The sequence below is a fragment of the Anguilla anguilla genome, chromosome 17 (genome assembly GCF_013347855.1).
Source record: "Anguilla anguilla isolate fAngAng1 chromosome 17, fAngAng1.pri, whole genome shotgun sequence".
NCBI classification, from domain to species: Eukaryota; Metazoa; Chordata; class Actinopteri; order Anguilliformes; family Anguillidae; genus Anguilla; species Anguilla anguilla.
The window spans coordinates 8423756-8439998 of record NC_049217.1 but is presented as its reverse complement, the minus strand read 5'-3'; the positions used below and the strand labels follow the sequence as shown (position 1 = coordinate 8439998).

At 44.7% G+C, this 16243-nt stretch overlaps 1 protein-coding gene across 2 annotated transcripts in view; it reads left to right on the top strand.

Moving 5' to 3' along the window:
* The window catches only part of ppp1r9ba (protein phosphatase 1, regulatory subunit 9Ba), a 48073-nt gene extending 38400 nt beyond the window's left edge, over nt 1–9673 (top strand). For both annotated transcript variants that reach the window (XM_035397948.1, XM_035397949.1), the window contains exons 7-11: nt 2040–2183; nt 3314–3367; nt 4100–4329; nt 4828–4924; nt 6332–9673. In XM_035397948.1, the coding sequence (XP_035253839.1) occupies nt 2040–2183; nt 3314–3367; nt 4100–4329; nt 4828–4924; nt 6332–6385 (579 nt within the window). In that variant the 3' untranslated portion in view covers nt 6386–9673. The remainder of the gene's footprint in view (nt 1–2039; nt 2184–3313; nt 3368–4099; nt 4330–4827; nt 4925–6331) is intronic.
* Nucleotides 9674–16243: the final 6570 nt, after the last annotated feature.

The following is a 16243-nucleotide window of genomic DNA, read 5'->3' as shown; positions in this document are numbered from 1 at the left end:
TATTACATGCAGTGATAACACCCGTCCGGATTGAACGGAGAAGAGGACTGGTGCTCTGATGGAATACCAGCCCGCCCCCTGTACCAGGGCACTATGATCGGTTTCCTTGGCAACGGTATGCCACTCGCAGGCATGAAAATGAGCAGGCTGTGGGGATCAGCATGGTGGAATCCAACGGTCCGCCTCTTCATGCTTTCAGTCCCGGGCGTTTCAGTAACCAGAGCAACCGTGCTGCGGCGTATTAAAACACCGCTTATAACTGACAGTCAGACCTGGGGGAAGTTCTGTCTCGTGGCACGTGTCCCAGAACGCACCTCGTTTTGGCGCTTTTGGAAGGTTGGAGAGTGTCGTATGCGACAGGTCTCCCTGTCACATTTGTACACTGAAATGCAAGTGAGTGCAAGTTTGTCCTCGCAGAACGAACCTCATTTCGGCACTTTGAGTGGGTTGGAAAGTGTCGCCGTCCGCAGGCCTTCCTGTAATAATGCTGCAGCGGGCTGGCGCTCAGATGAGGTTCAGAGGAAACACACGCAGAGGTGCATGTAGAGGACGGCGAGTGCGACAGAGGCGTGTTCGCCGCAGGTCGCTGGCATGGGAGAAGTTGGGGACGGTTCGCTGGCAGACGTTCACCAGGCATGGTTGGCTTCCCGCCAGGTGGGGCTTTGCAGGGTCATCTCAAGGTCCCTGCTGTCCCGCGGACGTGGGGAATGGGAGTGTGGGTGGAACGTGGGGACAAGACAGGATCGGTGTAGTGTGTTTAGCACAGCTTTTTTTAAGGAGCTGGCTTTCTTTCAACTTGTGGAGAACAGAGATGTTACAGCAGTGAACTGTGATGCAAGTCACTGCTATAAATTAAATTTAACCAGAAGTAAGGGGCCCTGGGAATGCAGAGGATTCTGGGATATGTAGTTTCGTCTGTTTGTGCTGATTTGCATGTGTGCATTCAGCCCGTCGCTTGCACTGCTAATTAAAATTTAGATAACATGGAAATGCGATTATTCATATTAGCAAGACAACACCAAGTGCTGTCATCTTAATGTGTGGATTTACCCTTAAATATTCAGCATTAATGCAAACATTGATTGCCTCATAGCCAACAGTTTTGCTTCATCAGCTCCGATGGAACTATGAGTAAATATAAAATGGTGGCAAATCCATTCTGTGGCGTTCTCTGTTGCCCCATTACGATTCCCTCATGATTTTAGTGTTGGCGTGCTTGACTCAATGTTTCCACCTAGTGGCCATACTTCGGTAAAACAAAGAAATAGAATAAACACCTGGCTCGTGATTGCACCATCCAGTCTGCTCTGGGTGTCAGAGGATATCAACCACAGTTTGGGAACAAACCACTTTCCTGAAGTGCAGTGTGTAATACAAGATGGTACATGCAAGATAAAACCGGAAATCTTCTTTTAGAGCAGCTAGAAGTATGATCGATATTCTGTGCAAATGGCTCCCATTTCTTTTATAACTGTTTTATTGGCTGAGCAGTATCAATTCCCAGAGTTCTGCTTCCACTTTCAACTCAACCGTATCACCCCACTAACTGGGTTTGGATCAATTATCTGCTGGGAAGCCTTTTATTTTCTTTGCGGTGCATTCTGGGTAGACTGTGATGATGTAAGCCCTGCACTTTGTGTTACGGTATGTGCTCTCATAGCACTGGTTTTCCTTATATTAATGGGAAGCGCTTTGTCAGCATGTGGCCAGTGTTTCTAACATAGCTGTTCCATACAGGAGTAAAGTACAGAATGAAAGGAATATGCTGATGTCCACTAAGGCGTTTACGAAGTTCAATATCATCGGAGCATCTTTCAAGCAGTTAGGGTTATGCAGTGCACTCTTATGAACTCTTCTCGTAGTTCTAATCCACCACTATCCCACAGTCCTGTTTTCCTCTGTTTTTCCAATTAATTAACTGAATTTGAATTTGTTTCCTGAAATTGACTGAATTGAAACAGAAGTGACCCCAATCGTGGGACAGACTGATCAGTGAGTGAGCTGTACCCTGTGCCCCCCCCCCCCCCTTTCCACCCCAGACTGGAGAGTACGCCACTGATGAAGAGGAGGAGATGAGCCCCATGTTCCCGAACGCCATCGAGGTGTTTGACCTGGCCGAGAACGAGGACATGCTGTCGCCCGTGGAGATGGACCCCGAGAAGCTGGCACACAAGTTCAAAGAGGTGAGCGGCCTAAGTCATGAAAAACACCATTTAATGAATATCAAGTAACAATGTGCATCATTTACATTAAAAAAACAAATGATATCAATTGTTAATCAGAGACAACGTTAAAATGTATCATGTCTTTAAAATGGACTTCCTGTTGTTCTAAACATGATGCTATATTTCTTGTCATGCCTCGCACCCATATGTATGACAGGCTGGCTCCGCCCCTGCTTCCGCCATTTTGTTTTGTGAAGACACACATACAGATGCTCAAGGGATGAAATACACACAAAGCGTTGAATAAGCAGCACATATGGATAATAAAAGTAATACTAACACAGGTACAGCAGTGACAGTACCTCAAGCATTGAAGGAAACAGTTTATGCCAAGTTAAAGTCAAACAGTTTTTCAGTTATGGGTGAGGAGTTTATGCAGAATAAGGATTGTAAAGAATTTTTAAAGACGTAAAATAATTTTTACTGTTATTTAGACACACTAAGAAACAATGTGAAAGTGTGAACACTCGGGTTGTCTGAGTGTTAATCGTCCACAGTAAGCATCAGCTGGTAATGGAAGCTTCATCACGATGTCAGGTTAAAATTTGTGCCAGGTTTTCTACATTTTATAAAGCCATTATAAAAAACTGATTATGTAAGCTGTTGGCAGAACATCAGGTGGAAAAGAGCTCAAGTTCTATCTCAAACTGATGCTATGAAGTAAAGCACGGCTTAGCAGGACTGGTTTTATGAGCACAGACGTCTGGAATGTTCAAGACCAGGCTAGACTGGGTATAGCATTTAGTCAAAAAACAAGGAGACACAGTGTCACTGATGCAAAGCACCACTCTTGCGTAGCACACCCAAATTTCAGCTACTTGAGTGCTAATAGCTCCCCCTTGTGGAGAATTTTCAGCCTGCCAACATGAGTGCGTGAGTGAGTGAGTTACAAGCCAGGTCCATGAGGTGCTTCACATCTAAAAATGACCTGAATGGACTGTTCCCATCAAAATATTCCCATTGTACTGTGCCTTATGAACAACACTTACATCAGTATTTTATGCATATAATACAAAAGAGCAGCAAGTCATCTATGAGTGTCACAGCTATGTGTGATTTTAACCCCTCGACTGTCATCCTCTCCTCAGCTTCAGATAAAGCACGCGGTGACGGAGGCCGAGATCCAGCAGCTGAAGAGAAAGGTAAGAGCGTCTATGAAGCTGACGATGCCAGACTGCGCCTCAAATCAATGGCAGCTACAGTAGGGTTGCCAGACGCTTGGTTTTTCGACCGGAATGTCCGGTTTTAAAATGGTTCATACAGGTCCGGTTAGTGGTCCCGACCAGACAATATAACGTCTGGTCTGAGTCCTAGATTGAAAACATTTACTGCTAGTTTGTAATGAATTTGGGTCTCAACCACTCCCCCAGCCCATGATCTGTTCAAGTCGTTACCACCCCCCAGCCCCTTGTTTGCGATTAAGCTTCCACCTGTGCATATTGTCTGGTTTTAACAAATTCTGAATCTGGCAACCCAAAGTTACAGGCTTGTTCACTGTGCAGTCCTGAACAGAAGTGCACAGAAGACTGAATATGCTGAAAGACTAAATATTCCCACAACTTTACTGATGAGCAATAGTGCTAGCCACTAGAACAGCACTGGTGTATAATGCATTCAGAAATGGCCATGTGACTCAGAGGTTGGTGGGTCAAATCCCCAAGGGAGAGAGAGCTGCTGTGCTCTTGCATAAGGTACTTAAGATAAACTTGTTCAGGAAATACCCAGCTGTGTAAACAGGTGCTGTGTAACAAAACAAAAAAAATGTGAGCTGTGTAAGTCATTCAGGGAACAGGGTGTCTGGCTGCGTAGCAAATAAAGAGAGCCGATGATCGTAAACGAATCCCGTCGCTCTCCCTCTGTCTGCACATGCGCAGCTGGCGCACGCCGAACAGGACAAGCTGCGCTGGCGCATGGAGAAGGCGCAGCTGGAGCAGAGTGTGCAGGAGAACAAGGAGCGCATGGAGAAGCTGGAGGGCTACTGGATGGAGGCGCAGAGCCTATGTCAGGCCGTTGACGAGCACCTGAAGGAGACGCAGGCACAGTACCAGACCCTGGAGCGCAAGTACTGCAAGGCCAAGCGCCTCATTAAGGAGTACCAGCAGAAGTAAGTTCTGGGATATGTAGTTTTTTTTAAGGTAGCGGTAAAGATGGTTGCTTTCTTTCAAGTTTTAATCTGGTTTTCAAGCATGGAAAAATTAAGAGAAGACAGATTTTAAAAAAGTGATATATTTTTGTCTGTGTGGGCCAAAAGAAATTCTGTATTAAATACATTTGGGAATATAAACCCACTAGAAACAAACATAAAATGAAATTCTTACAGAATGACAGACAGACATGTGTATGGTGATCTCAGTTAGTGTAGTTGGATGTGATCAGAAAGGTTAACACACAGAAACACACAGAAGATGTCACAGGAGTACATGTGATTGTAGCCTTTAAGTTCCCCTTTGACCCGCTGTGAGGCTCTACATTGTCGGTCCGCTTCCCATGCGGTTGTATGTCTGTCTGACCCCTCCGCTCTGTTCTTTTCCAGGGAGATTGAGTTTGGTCCACTCCCTATGCGATTGTGTGTGTCTGTCTGACCACGCCCCTCTGTTTCCAGGGAGATTGAGTTCCTGAAGAAGGAGACGGCCCAGCGTCGGGCACACGAGGAAACAGAAGCTACTCACAAGGATGAGACAGATAATCTGCAGGACAAGGTAATGGAGGAGGCGTAGATTAACGCTGGGTCATGTCTGCATGCTCTTATGGGTCGGTATGGATGCTAGCTGGGCATTAGCATGCGTGTGAATGTGTCACATTTAAGCTATCTGTGTGCTCCATTGCTTTATAAAACCCATCCTACTGATGTGTACGTCAAATATAAAAACTGCATAATGAATATTAAATATAAAAATGGAGGTTGAGGACAGAGGAGATTTCTTTGATTGTAAACACAGGACCACAGACAGGCTAAAAAACCCTGCATAGTATGTACATAGTGTTTGGAAGCCCTTTTGGAGGGAATCAGAGTAACTCTGTGGGAGTTTGTGTGTCTTGGAACGTGGAAACACTATGTGTTTTTGTAACGGTAGTTTTGATGGGGTGTTTAACAGTGGGGGGGGAGGGGGCAAAGGCAGTCTATTGACAGGATGGGGAACATAGTTCTTGTTGGTTTTGGCTGAGCTCACTGTTTCTGATATTCCCGTCCCACCGGGCTGTCCCACTGTCTGATAGCAGGGAATCAGCACTTTCATCCCCTCTGATCAGGGAACTCATCCAGGAAACAACGTCCTTACAGAGCTCCAAAAAGGCATTTTATTGTGCAGGTAGACAAAATAGAGTCCCTCTTGCCCAATCAAACCCTCCAAGAACATTGCCAGGCAATTAGCAGAGCCAGGTCTGTGAAATACTGAGATTACGGATTAGGAGTTTGAATGCGACGAGCCTGCGTACTCTGACAAACTTGTCGGGTGGGAGCTTAATGCAGACCACACCTTCAGGGGAGCCTCTTGACTTATAACTCCACCCCCTAGCATTGGAACAACTCGTTCTCAGGCAATATTATTATTTGTCATTGAGACATCCCTTTCCTGTTAGTGAGAAGTGTAGCCTGCCTCAAAATGACTGACCTCTAGTGGTCAAACACAGGTACAGCTGACCCGCAGTTGAGGAACGCCTGTAACTGCTGGTAAATGGAGTTGTCACACTTGATTTCGTTCATAAATCATATCACATAATTCTGTCATATAGTTATAAATTATATAGTTATTTCATATCATATAGTTATCTATCATAGTTATTTATGATATAGCTATATCATATCACATGTGGAGCATCTTTTCATGCCTCTGTTATCATTTTGCAAGCCACTGAAGTCCAGAGCGAGCCTCTATATTGTCATGCCATGGGCTGGAATATAAATAACTACTGACCTTCATTTGCATATTAGGAGTAATCATATTTCACACTTCAGATTATAAGGAAAACCTGCTCTGGCGGTTTTATTTCAAGGAGTGCTGCAGAAGAGGGTACAGAAGTGTGTGTGTGTGTGTGTTTGTGCGCGTATGTGTGTGCGTGTGTGGATAGGGTCTCACCCTAGTCTTCTCCTCCTCCTCCTGCTCCAGATCACAGACCTGGAGACCAAGGTGGATGCCCTGAAGACCTCTGAGCCCTCATAGGTGCGCCCGGCTGGGAGGACCACCAGTTTCCGCAGACCCTGCTCACACGCACCTTTCCCCAGACCGAGCGCACCAAGACCGCCAACGAGAACAAAATTCACACAACAAAAAAAACAAAAAAAAAAAAAAAACAAGACATTCCTGAAAGACAGACTGAATGGAGCTGAATTTTGGGTGGGGGTGGGTGGTCAAAAAAGAATAAGAAAATTAAGGAAGTAATCTGAGGTCTTCTTTTAACTGTGTTTCTAAACACACAACACAACAGCTATTATCCCCACAGGCCCCGAGTTTGCGGTCGGCAGGCAAACACACAGCTGCACTGCGAACCTTCAGGGTCCTGCGGCTGGGCCTACACAATATAGGTGCATGGAGATCATTCGTATTGTAATGGTTCTCTCTTCGACTCCCAGTCACTGAATAGCTAGTAATACTGCCACTGCCCGCTGCCGACTTGGCCGCCTGACATACCGATTTGTTGACCAGACATCCTTGGTAAGGACAATGACCACGCAGAACCAACTAGATTTTTTCTTCTTAGGCTGGGGCCACCTGTCTGTCGTACCTTGTAAATGCTCGGACTAACAAGCACGGACGACTCCGTTGCCCCCTCTGCGGAAGTTGTAGGTCTAGGTTTATACAAAGTTGATTAAGTATAGAGTTTGGGTAAGGTCTTGGTTTGTATATATTCTTTATATATATATATATATTTAAAATTGTGGAAAAGCTTAAGCAATGAAGGAAGGGCGGCTGAGGTGGAAATTGAAGTAGGACGGGTCTGGGAATTGCGAACTCCAAGGCCTGGAAGTGAACAGGCAGAGGTGCCAGTGTGCTCTTTGAGCTCATGGAAAACAGGGTTCTCCTTCGGTTCGTGGCGGTTCTATCCATTCCCGCTTGGGGATGGGCATTGCTCTAGTCCTTCCACATTCTGATGAAAGCTCTGGCCCTCAGATAGGTATCAGGGCCAGTAAGGAAAATGGGTTTTAAGCCCCTTGCGTAAACTTTGGGTTTGCATTTGACCAGATCTTAAGCCCCTCATGTAAACTTTCGGTTTGCGTTTGACCAGGTCTTAAGCCCCTCATGTAAACTTTGGGTTCGATGGTGACCAGGTCTTAAGCCCCTCTCGTAAACTTTGGGTTTGCGCTCGGTCGAGAACGCAGTGGGTGTTAGGAGTGACAGAAAAGGGAAGCAGCGTTCTGCCCCCTCCACCTCTCCCAGACGTACCTGAGAACCTGCTGTTTGACTTGAGCACGTTTGACCGGTCTTTGCTCTCAAAAACCTGTTCACTTGAACCTCAGAACCAGACGGCTGCTGTTCCCTGTTTGTGTTTCCTCTCCCATCGCGTGCCACCGTCCCCAGTCAAGCTATACCGCCATTTTATTTGTGCGCACAACCATAGGCAGAACCCTCCGGCCTCTGTCACAGGTCTTCTTGTGTACTGTTAACAGGACTGCAGGGCATTCGACCACATTAACGCTTTAAGCCCATTAAGGCCTTATAGAATGGTGATGTGCACAATCTTCAAGAATAGTCTAGTGTACAATCCTGACGTACATACATTAGCCCCAGTTAGTAAACACAAAACTTTTAACCCTTTAAGGTGTAAGATCAGAAATAGCGTGATTGGAATGTTCTCAATTGAACGTTCCAATGCAGATGTAACAAACTCGGCTGGTAATTGAAAGCAATGGAATTCTATAACACTGACCTAGAATGTTGAAAAAACATTAAAAAACCGACTCTTCAAAGGGTTAAAAGCGTCCATTTTGTAAGTGCTCAAGGACACCCTTGTAAGCGTGTGACATAAATCACTTTTGTGTTGTGTGGGGGAGGATGAGCGTTAACTAGTGATTACTTATAAATTAAAGTTATGGGCAATAATTAGCAAAAATCCCTTCATTTGTAACATAAGCGATTCATGCATCAGTGCCAATGTGGTTGTAATAATCCCTTAAAGAGTGATTTTTTGAAAATGATAATTTAAGATATAGTGCATGAGGCATTGTTCATGGTTTTAGCTCGTAATTTAGAATGATTGTTTCCAGGTGACAGTTGGGATTTTACCCCAGGTCTCAAATGACCAAACGCTTGGTGGAAATGTACATGCAGTGACTCAAGACGGAAAAATGTTGCACACCAATTTATGTGACCCATTTTGAATCTCATCTCCTCCAACCGTTTTCAAAATGGCACTGCACTCCATGTTCAGTAGGGTTCTTAACAAGCCCACTGCATTCCACAGCCAACATGTCAGCTTCGCCTTGCATTGGCGCATTTAGTGCTTATAAAGGCACTTATGATGCTTACAATGGGGTGGCTGCTACAGTCAGGCCATTCATTTATAATAAACTGGGGTATGTTTGAATGGCTCCCCCTGGGCAGGTTCCCATTTCTCATGGGGGGGGGCTAACATAATTAAAGTAACACACAAGAGATATTACATGTCTGTTTCACTAAATACCCCTCTTAATTTTCATCATAGCTCGGTGTAATGGGGAAAAAGCTACTGTATTTCCTTCCTTAACAAGAGAAAGTCTTTTCGAAGAAGGCCAGTAACTACAGTACATCGCTCAACCTGCTCTCTTGCCTGTTTAGCTACTTGCTTGTTTAGTCACTTGAGGTTTTCCTTATAGAAGCATCGCTAAGATTGCCGCGAGTGATTTCTAATTCAGAAGAAGCCTCAGTAATGTGTTACGATGTCTCTCGCCTAATCGATTTCCTTTGCTTTCATACGAGATTAAACTGTACGTGTGTCCTACAAAGCAGCATATCCCCCACTCTTCCATTATGTGCTGCATATGTACATATATTTATATTCAAGCTTTAAAGTATTAAATCTGCCGTCGCCAACAGTATTTATATATTTTTTTTTTTTACATCAGTATTGAATCGTTACTTACTTGCTGTACTTTGTGAGCTTAATGGACAGACTCGAATCATCTCTTGACTGGAGTGCGGGAGGTTTTCATTGTCTGCTGCTAACGCACGCTTTCACATAGAAAAATGAACAAACGAAACAGAAAAAGGCTGGGCTATTTTTGTTTAACCCATTTGCTGTAGTTTTTTTTTTCTTTTCTTTTTAACGCATTGCAACAGTATAGTGTAGTACAGGCGGCTGCACACTGTAGCTTGTAAGTTATGTTCTCTTACATGACCTTAGTACTGCCCAGCTGTGGTATCAGGTTTTTGCAATGCAGTGCCTCAAGTCCTCACCTTGTACACGTCCAATGCCCGGAGTATATTACTGCTGTTTTTGTGCATTTGTTATACAGTGTATTTATCTTTCTATTATTGGATCACATCTTCCATCATTGCATCGTTTTTTTCTGTTACTGTTACCTTCGAATGGGAAAACATTCATGAAGTCCTTTGCTTATCAAAAGAAAAAAAGACGAATAATAATTTATGGCAAGTACCAGCACTAGCGTACACTGAAGGAAGTAATAACAGTGTTCCAAGCAGAGGAACTTACCAGTGATGTTGTCCTCCGGAAGCAGAACTGTCACTTTCTGGTCTTGTAGATTCTCCCGCCAATTCCCAGGGGAACAAGGACTCGAGACGCTGGCACTGGAAAACCGGACATGGTGAAACACATTACTTTCAGTTGGACATTGAAAAACACCTCTCACACACTTGCACACCGTATACCTCCGTTACCCGCTAAGTAACTATCGTGCGCCAACTTCCTATTACAAATGTACTGACAACTTTCATTTGACGGCCTGTGGAAACCATTACGATTACACAACAGTGAATAAAAACAGGAGAACGTGACTTCGAGAGCAGATGTAAACCATATATGGTTTCACGAATGTGTTTTTTGTGAACAAGCGAGAGAGAACTCGTTGCGAGGGTTTTGCGTAGAAATTCACGCAGACAATGGATTCACTGTAACTACAGGGAAAAGTCAAACAGACACAACACGTTTATATAAAGAACATTGGTGCAATGATGTTATAGATGACAGTAAAATAACTTTTTTTTATTGTAAATTATTTTTTGTTCGTTGGCAAAGTATAGGTACGAGTGCAGTATGTAGAATACATTCTTCCTACCCTGTTATTAAATGTGATTAGGTTGCAGGACCCGATTCCGGAACTGAGGCACTAAGGCAAACCATGTTTTTATATATCCGCGTTACAATTTCCGATAAAAATGTTAATATTTTTTATCTCACCCCTGCCATGTAACATATAAAAGAACAATGGCAATTATTTGTTCCATTCTAAAGATGTTTCAGTCATCATGTTCATCATGCATAATTTTATTATCATTATTAATAAATAGGGATGTGTTGAAAAACGGTGAAAAAAAAAAGAATTGTTCTTTAATTTCCATGTGTGTTTAATACTGTTATGCACATGTGCAATGGATTGATTACATTTACAACTGGTGAGTGACATTAACAGTGGCATGCCAATCTTATTTTTGAAGAGAAATATTTCTGAAGTTTCCCTTCTGAATAACTTTTGTATTCACAAGGGAACTTCAGAACAATTACAACATAGTTCATAATGATGTTCTACTCTGAATGCTGTTGAGATTTAATCAGGAGGACAGAGTCCACAGGCCTGTCCAATTATTGCTGGTGGGTAAGGAGACATTCCCTTTGTCAAGACATAAGATTGTGGACCAGTTTCACACAGTGTCTTCCACACAGCACACAAGACCAATATAATCAATGGGACTGAAAATTCATAAAGCTGAATTTGCTGCTTCCCTGAAAGGTTTGTGAAACAGTAGAAATTAGAACAAAACTGACACATTCACGTCTGCAGACATATGTAACCACCATACCTCAAAGAGTTCGTATTCACTCCCAATATCCAGTAATAACATGAATGTATAGTTCATTTATAGACATGCATATGCACTACATTTATTGCAGAAACTGAATTCATTGAGATTAACCTTTTAAAACATGTTCTCCAATTTGGCACAAGCTCAACCATCTCTCTGGCAGTGAGAGCCACATGCTGTGGATGAGGCTGTGTTGACAGTAAGGAACTAGGCTTTAAGCACAAAGGCTACAGATTCAAGTCCCAGGTAGGGCACAGCTTGTTGTACTGTAAGACTCCAAAGGGAAGGTACGAAGCAGGAACTGAAAACAATCAGTAGCTTTTATTCCTCAGAAGAGGAGTTGGTTCATACAAGATGTCTATTTGAAGCTCACAGAGGGGGAGTCCCTCTGAGTATTTCTAAAATTGGTATCACATCACTCATTTACTTACGACATCAGCAAATCATCACTTGTTACATTTTACTGGTTAGATTTATTGCTTTGGAGAGACAGCTTGGGCAGGACACCCCTCACAAGTTCAAGCCCCCACACATATAAACTACAGTGTTAGTCATTGTATTAGTTAATATGAGTAAAATACACACATACAGTATATATACACTAAGCCATCCACACATTTTATTTATTTTAGTACTAAATCTGAACTGCTTCAGCATATATCCAGCTGTATAAATTGATAGTATATTAAAGTGTAATTTGCTCTAGACAAGGTTATGGCTAAGCAATAAATAATACAATGTAATTGAATAAAGGTCAAATCCTATGGCAAAGAAAAATCTCTGGGAACGGGTGTAGAGACTCAGCAGAAAGGTTCGTTCATGTGCACGCGGGTAGTGGCAGATGTCTATGTTCTACACAACATTCTGCACAGAACGTGACCGATGTGCCTGCGCTAGCGTACATCATGCTATCAGAATGTTGCGGGAAGTGACATATGGTCACGTATAACTCTGCTCGACACAGCACTGCAACTGAGTCTGCACCATAATATATCCTGCTTCAGAGTGCCTGGTACATCAAGCCATTAATTGCAATACAACCTTGTGAAATTCACTGCAACCGACACAAGAGGTGCAAGATTGCAGTTTTAATTATAATAATCTGTGCTACTGTAAGCAATCTTCCGACCTTTGTTTAAAAAAAATAAAATTAAATAAATTTTAAAAAACAACACAAAGATAAACACAAAAGTCAATCTGATGGAGACAGTGGACATACAATGGATGACTTGTGAGTTTCTGGATAATAGTGTGTTACTGGGGTATTGAGACTTAAAAAAAAAAAAATCTTAAACCCGCCTGATCTTTCATTGAGCAAAATGGTTTGTTTATTAACAATTTAAAAAAATAAATAAATAAATACATCAGCAGTGACTGAGCTGCTATGTAGTGGAGCAGTGTCTTCCATCTAACACACAAGAGCAGTGGTAACCAACCCTGTTTGTGGAGATCTACCATCCTTTAGGCTTTCATTCCAACCCTAATTTGGCACACCTTATTCTACTAATTAGCAGCTCAGCAAGATCTCCAGCTGTTGAATGAGGTGTGCTTTTTTAGGGCTGGAGTGAAAACCTACAGCATAGCCTGTGTTAGCAAGCCTAAATCATAATATCATCTCATTATAGATCCATATCAGGCAAACAACTTATGACAAAATAAGTATTCAGTTATAATTACATGATCATGATCACAATATTACAAAAGACTGGTAAATAAGCTACAGTTTATCTAGAAGTATGAAATATGTCATTTATGGAAACATAAAAACATGTCCTTATAAGGACTTCCTGGAACTCCTTTGCAGATGAGTTCCAGGAACTATACACAAAATACACAAAAAACAAGTTATGCCAATAGGCTCACAGAAGCAGAGCCTATGCTTCGGGCGTTGCCACCCCGCGCAATTTTACACAAATATTTCCAACTGTGACTTTAAGCCGCCGATCGGAAAAAAATGCAGCCGGCTAACGCTTTCAAGGTTCAATAGCTCCCAGACAATAGGGCCTAGGACCATCAAACCACTGCTAGAGTGTTCACAGACAGCGGCCCCGAGAAGCAGAGCCTATGCTTCGGGCGCTACCACCCCGCGCGATTTTACACGAATATGTCCAACCGTGACTTTAAGCCGCCGATCGGACAAAAATGCAGCCGGCTAACGCATTCAAGGTTCAATAGCTCCCAGACAATAGGGCCTAGGACCATCAAACCACTGCTAGAGTGTTCACAGACAGCGGCCCCGAGAAGCAGAGCCTATGCTTCGGGCGCTACCACCCCGCGCGATTTTACACAAATATTTCTAACCGTGACTTTAAGCCGCGGATCGGAAAAAAATGCAGCCGGCTAACGCATTCAAGGTTCAATAGCTCCCAGACAATAGGGCCTAGGACCATCAAACCACTGCTAGAGTGTTCACAGACAGCGGCCCCGAGAAGCAGAGCCTATGCTTCGGGCGCTACCACCCCGCGCGATTTTACACGAATATTTCCAACCGTGACTTTATGCCGCGGATCGGAAAAAAATGCAGCCGGCTAACGCATTCAAGGTTCAATAGCTCCCAGACAATAGGGCCTAGGACCATCAAACCACTGCTAGAGTGTTCACAGACAGCGGCCCCGAGAAGCAGAGCCTATGCTTCGGGCGCTACCACCACGCGCGATTTTACACGAATATTTCCAACCGTGACTATATACCGCGGATCGGAAAAAAATGCAGCCGGCTAACGCATTCAAGGTTCAATAGCTCCCAGACAATAGGGCCTAGGACCATCAAACCACTGCTAGAGTGTTCACAGACAGCGGCCCCGACAAGCAGAGCCTATGCTTCGGGCGCTACCACCCCGCGCGATTTTACACGAATATTTCCAACCGTGACTTTATGCCGCGGATCGGAAAAAAATGCAGCCGGCTAACGCATTCAAGGTTCAATAGCTCCCAGACAATAGGGCCTAGGACCATCAAACCACTGCTAGAGTGTTCACAGACAGCGGCCCCGAGAAGCAGAGCCTATGCTTCGGGCGCTACCACCCCGCGCGATTTTACACGAATATTTCCAACCGTGACTTTAAGCCGCGGATCGGAAAAAAATGCAGCCGGCTAACGCATTCAAGGTTCAATAGCTCCCAGACAATAGGGCCTAGGACCATCAAACCACTGCTAGAGTGTTCACAGACAGCGGCCCCCACGCAGCAGAGCCTATGCTTCGGGCGCTACCACCCCGCGCGATTTTACACGAATATTTCCAACCCTGACTTTATGCCGCGGATCGGAAAAAAATGCAGCCGTCTAACGCATTGAAGGTTCAATAGCACCCAGACAATAGGGCCTAGGACCATCAAACCACTGCTAGAGTGTTCCCAGACAGCGGCCCCGACGAAGCAGAGCCAATGCTTCGGGCGCTACCACCCCGCGCGATTTTACACGAATATTTCCAACCGTGACTTTATGCCGCGGATCGGAAAAAAATGCAGCCGGCTAACGCATTCAAGGTTCAATAGCTCCCAGACAATAGGGCCTAGGACCATCAAACCACTGCTAGAGTGTTCACAGACAGCGGCCCCGAGAAGCAGAGCCAATGCTTCGGGCGCTACCACCCCGCGCGATTTTACACGAATATTTCCAACCTGTGACTTTAATGCCGCGGATCGGAAAAAAATGCAGCCGGCTAACGCATTTCAAGGATTCAATAGCTCCCAGACAATAGGGCCTAGGACCATCAAACCACTGCTAGAGTGTTCACAGACAGCGGCCCCGACAAGCAGAGCCTATGCTTCGGGCGCTACCACCCCGCGCGATTTTACACGAATATTTCCAACCGTGACTTTATGCCGCGGATCGGAAAAAAATGCAGCCGGCTAACGCATTCAAGGTTCAATAGCTCCCAGACAATAGGGCCTAGGACCATCAAACCACTGCTAGAGTGTTCACAGACAGCGGCCCCGACAAGCAGAGCCTATGCTTCGGGCGCTACCACCCAGCGCGATTTTACACGAATATTTCCAACCGTGACTTTATGCCGCGGATCGGAAAAAAATGCAGCCGGCTAACGCATTCAAGGTTCAATAGCTCCCAGACAATAGGGCCTAGGACCATCAAACCACTGCTAGAGTGTTCACAGACAGCTGCCCCGACAAGCAGAGCCTATGCTTCGGGCGCTACGACCCCGCGCGATTTTACACAAATATTTCCAACAGTGACTTTATGCCGCGGATCGGAAAAAAATGCAGCCGGCTAACGCATTCAAGGTTCAATAGCTCCCAGACAATAGGGCCTAGGACCATCAAACCACTGCTAGAGTGTTCACAGACAGCGGCCCCGACAAGCAGAGCCTATGCTTCGGGCGCTACCACCACGCGCGATTTTACACGAATATTTCTAACCGTGACTTTAAGCCGCGGATCGGAAAAAATGCAGCCGGCTAACGCATTCAAGGTTCAATAGCTCCCAGACAATAGGGCCTAGAACCATCAAACCACTGCTAGAGTGTTCACAGACAGCGGCCCCGAGAAGCAGAGCCTATGCTTCGGGCGCTACCACACCGCGCGATTTTACACGAATATTTCCAACCGTGACTTTAAGCCGCGGATCGGAAAAAAATGCAGCCGGCTAACGCATTCAAGGTTCAATAGCTCCCAGACAATAGGGCCTAGGACCATCAAACCACTGCTAGAGTGTTCACAGACAGCGGCCCCGAGAAGCAGAGCCTATGCTTCGGGCGCTACCACCACGCACGATTTTACACGAATATTTCTAACCGTGACTTTAAGCCGCGGATCGTAAAAAAATGCAGCCGGCTAACCCTGTCAAGGTTCAATAGCTCCCAGACAATAGGGCCTAGGACCATCAAACCACTGCCAGAGTGTTCAAAGACAGCGGCCCCGAGAAGCAGAGCCAATGCTTCGGGCGCTACCACCCCGCGCGATTTTACACAAATATTTCCATCTGTGACTTTAAGCCGCTGATCGGAAAAAAATGCAGCCGGCTAACACTTTCAAGGTTCAATAGCTCCCAGACAATAGGGGCTAGGACCATCAAACCACTGCTAGAGTGTTCAAAGACAGCGGCC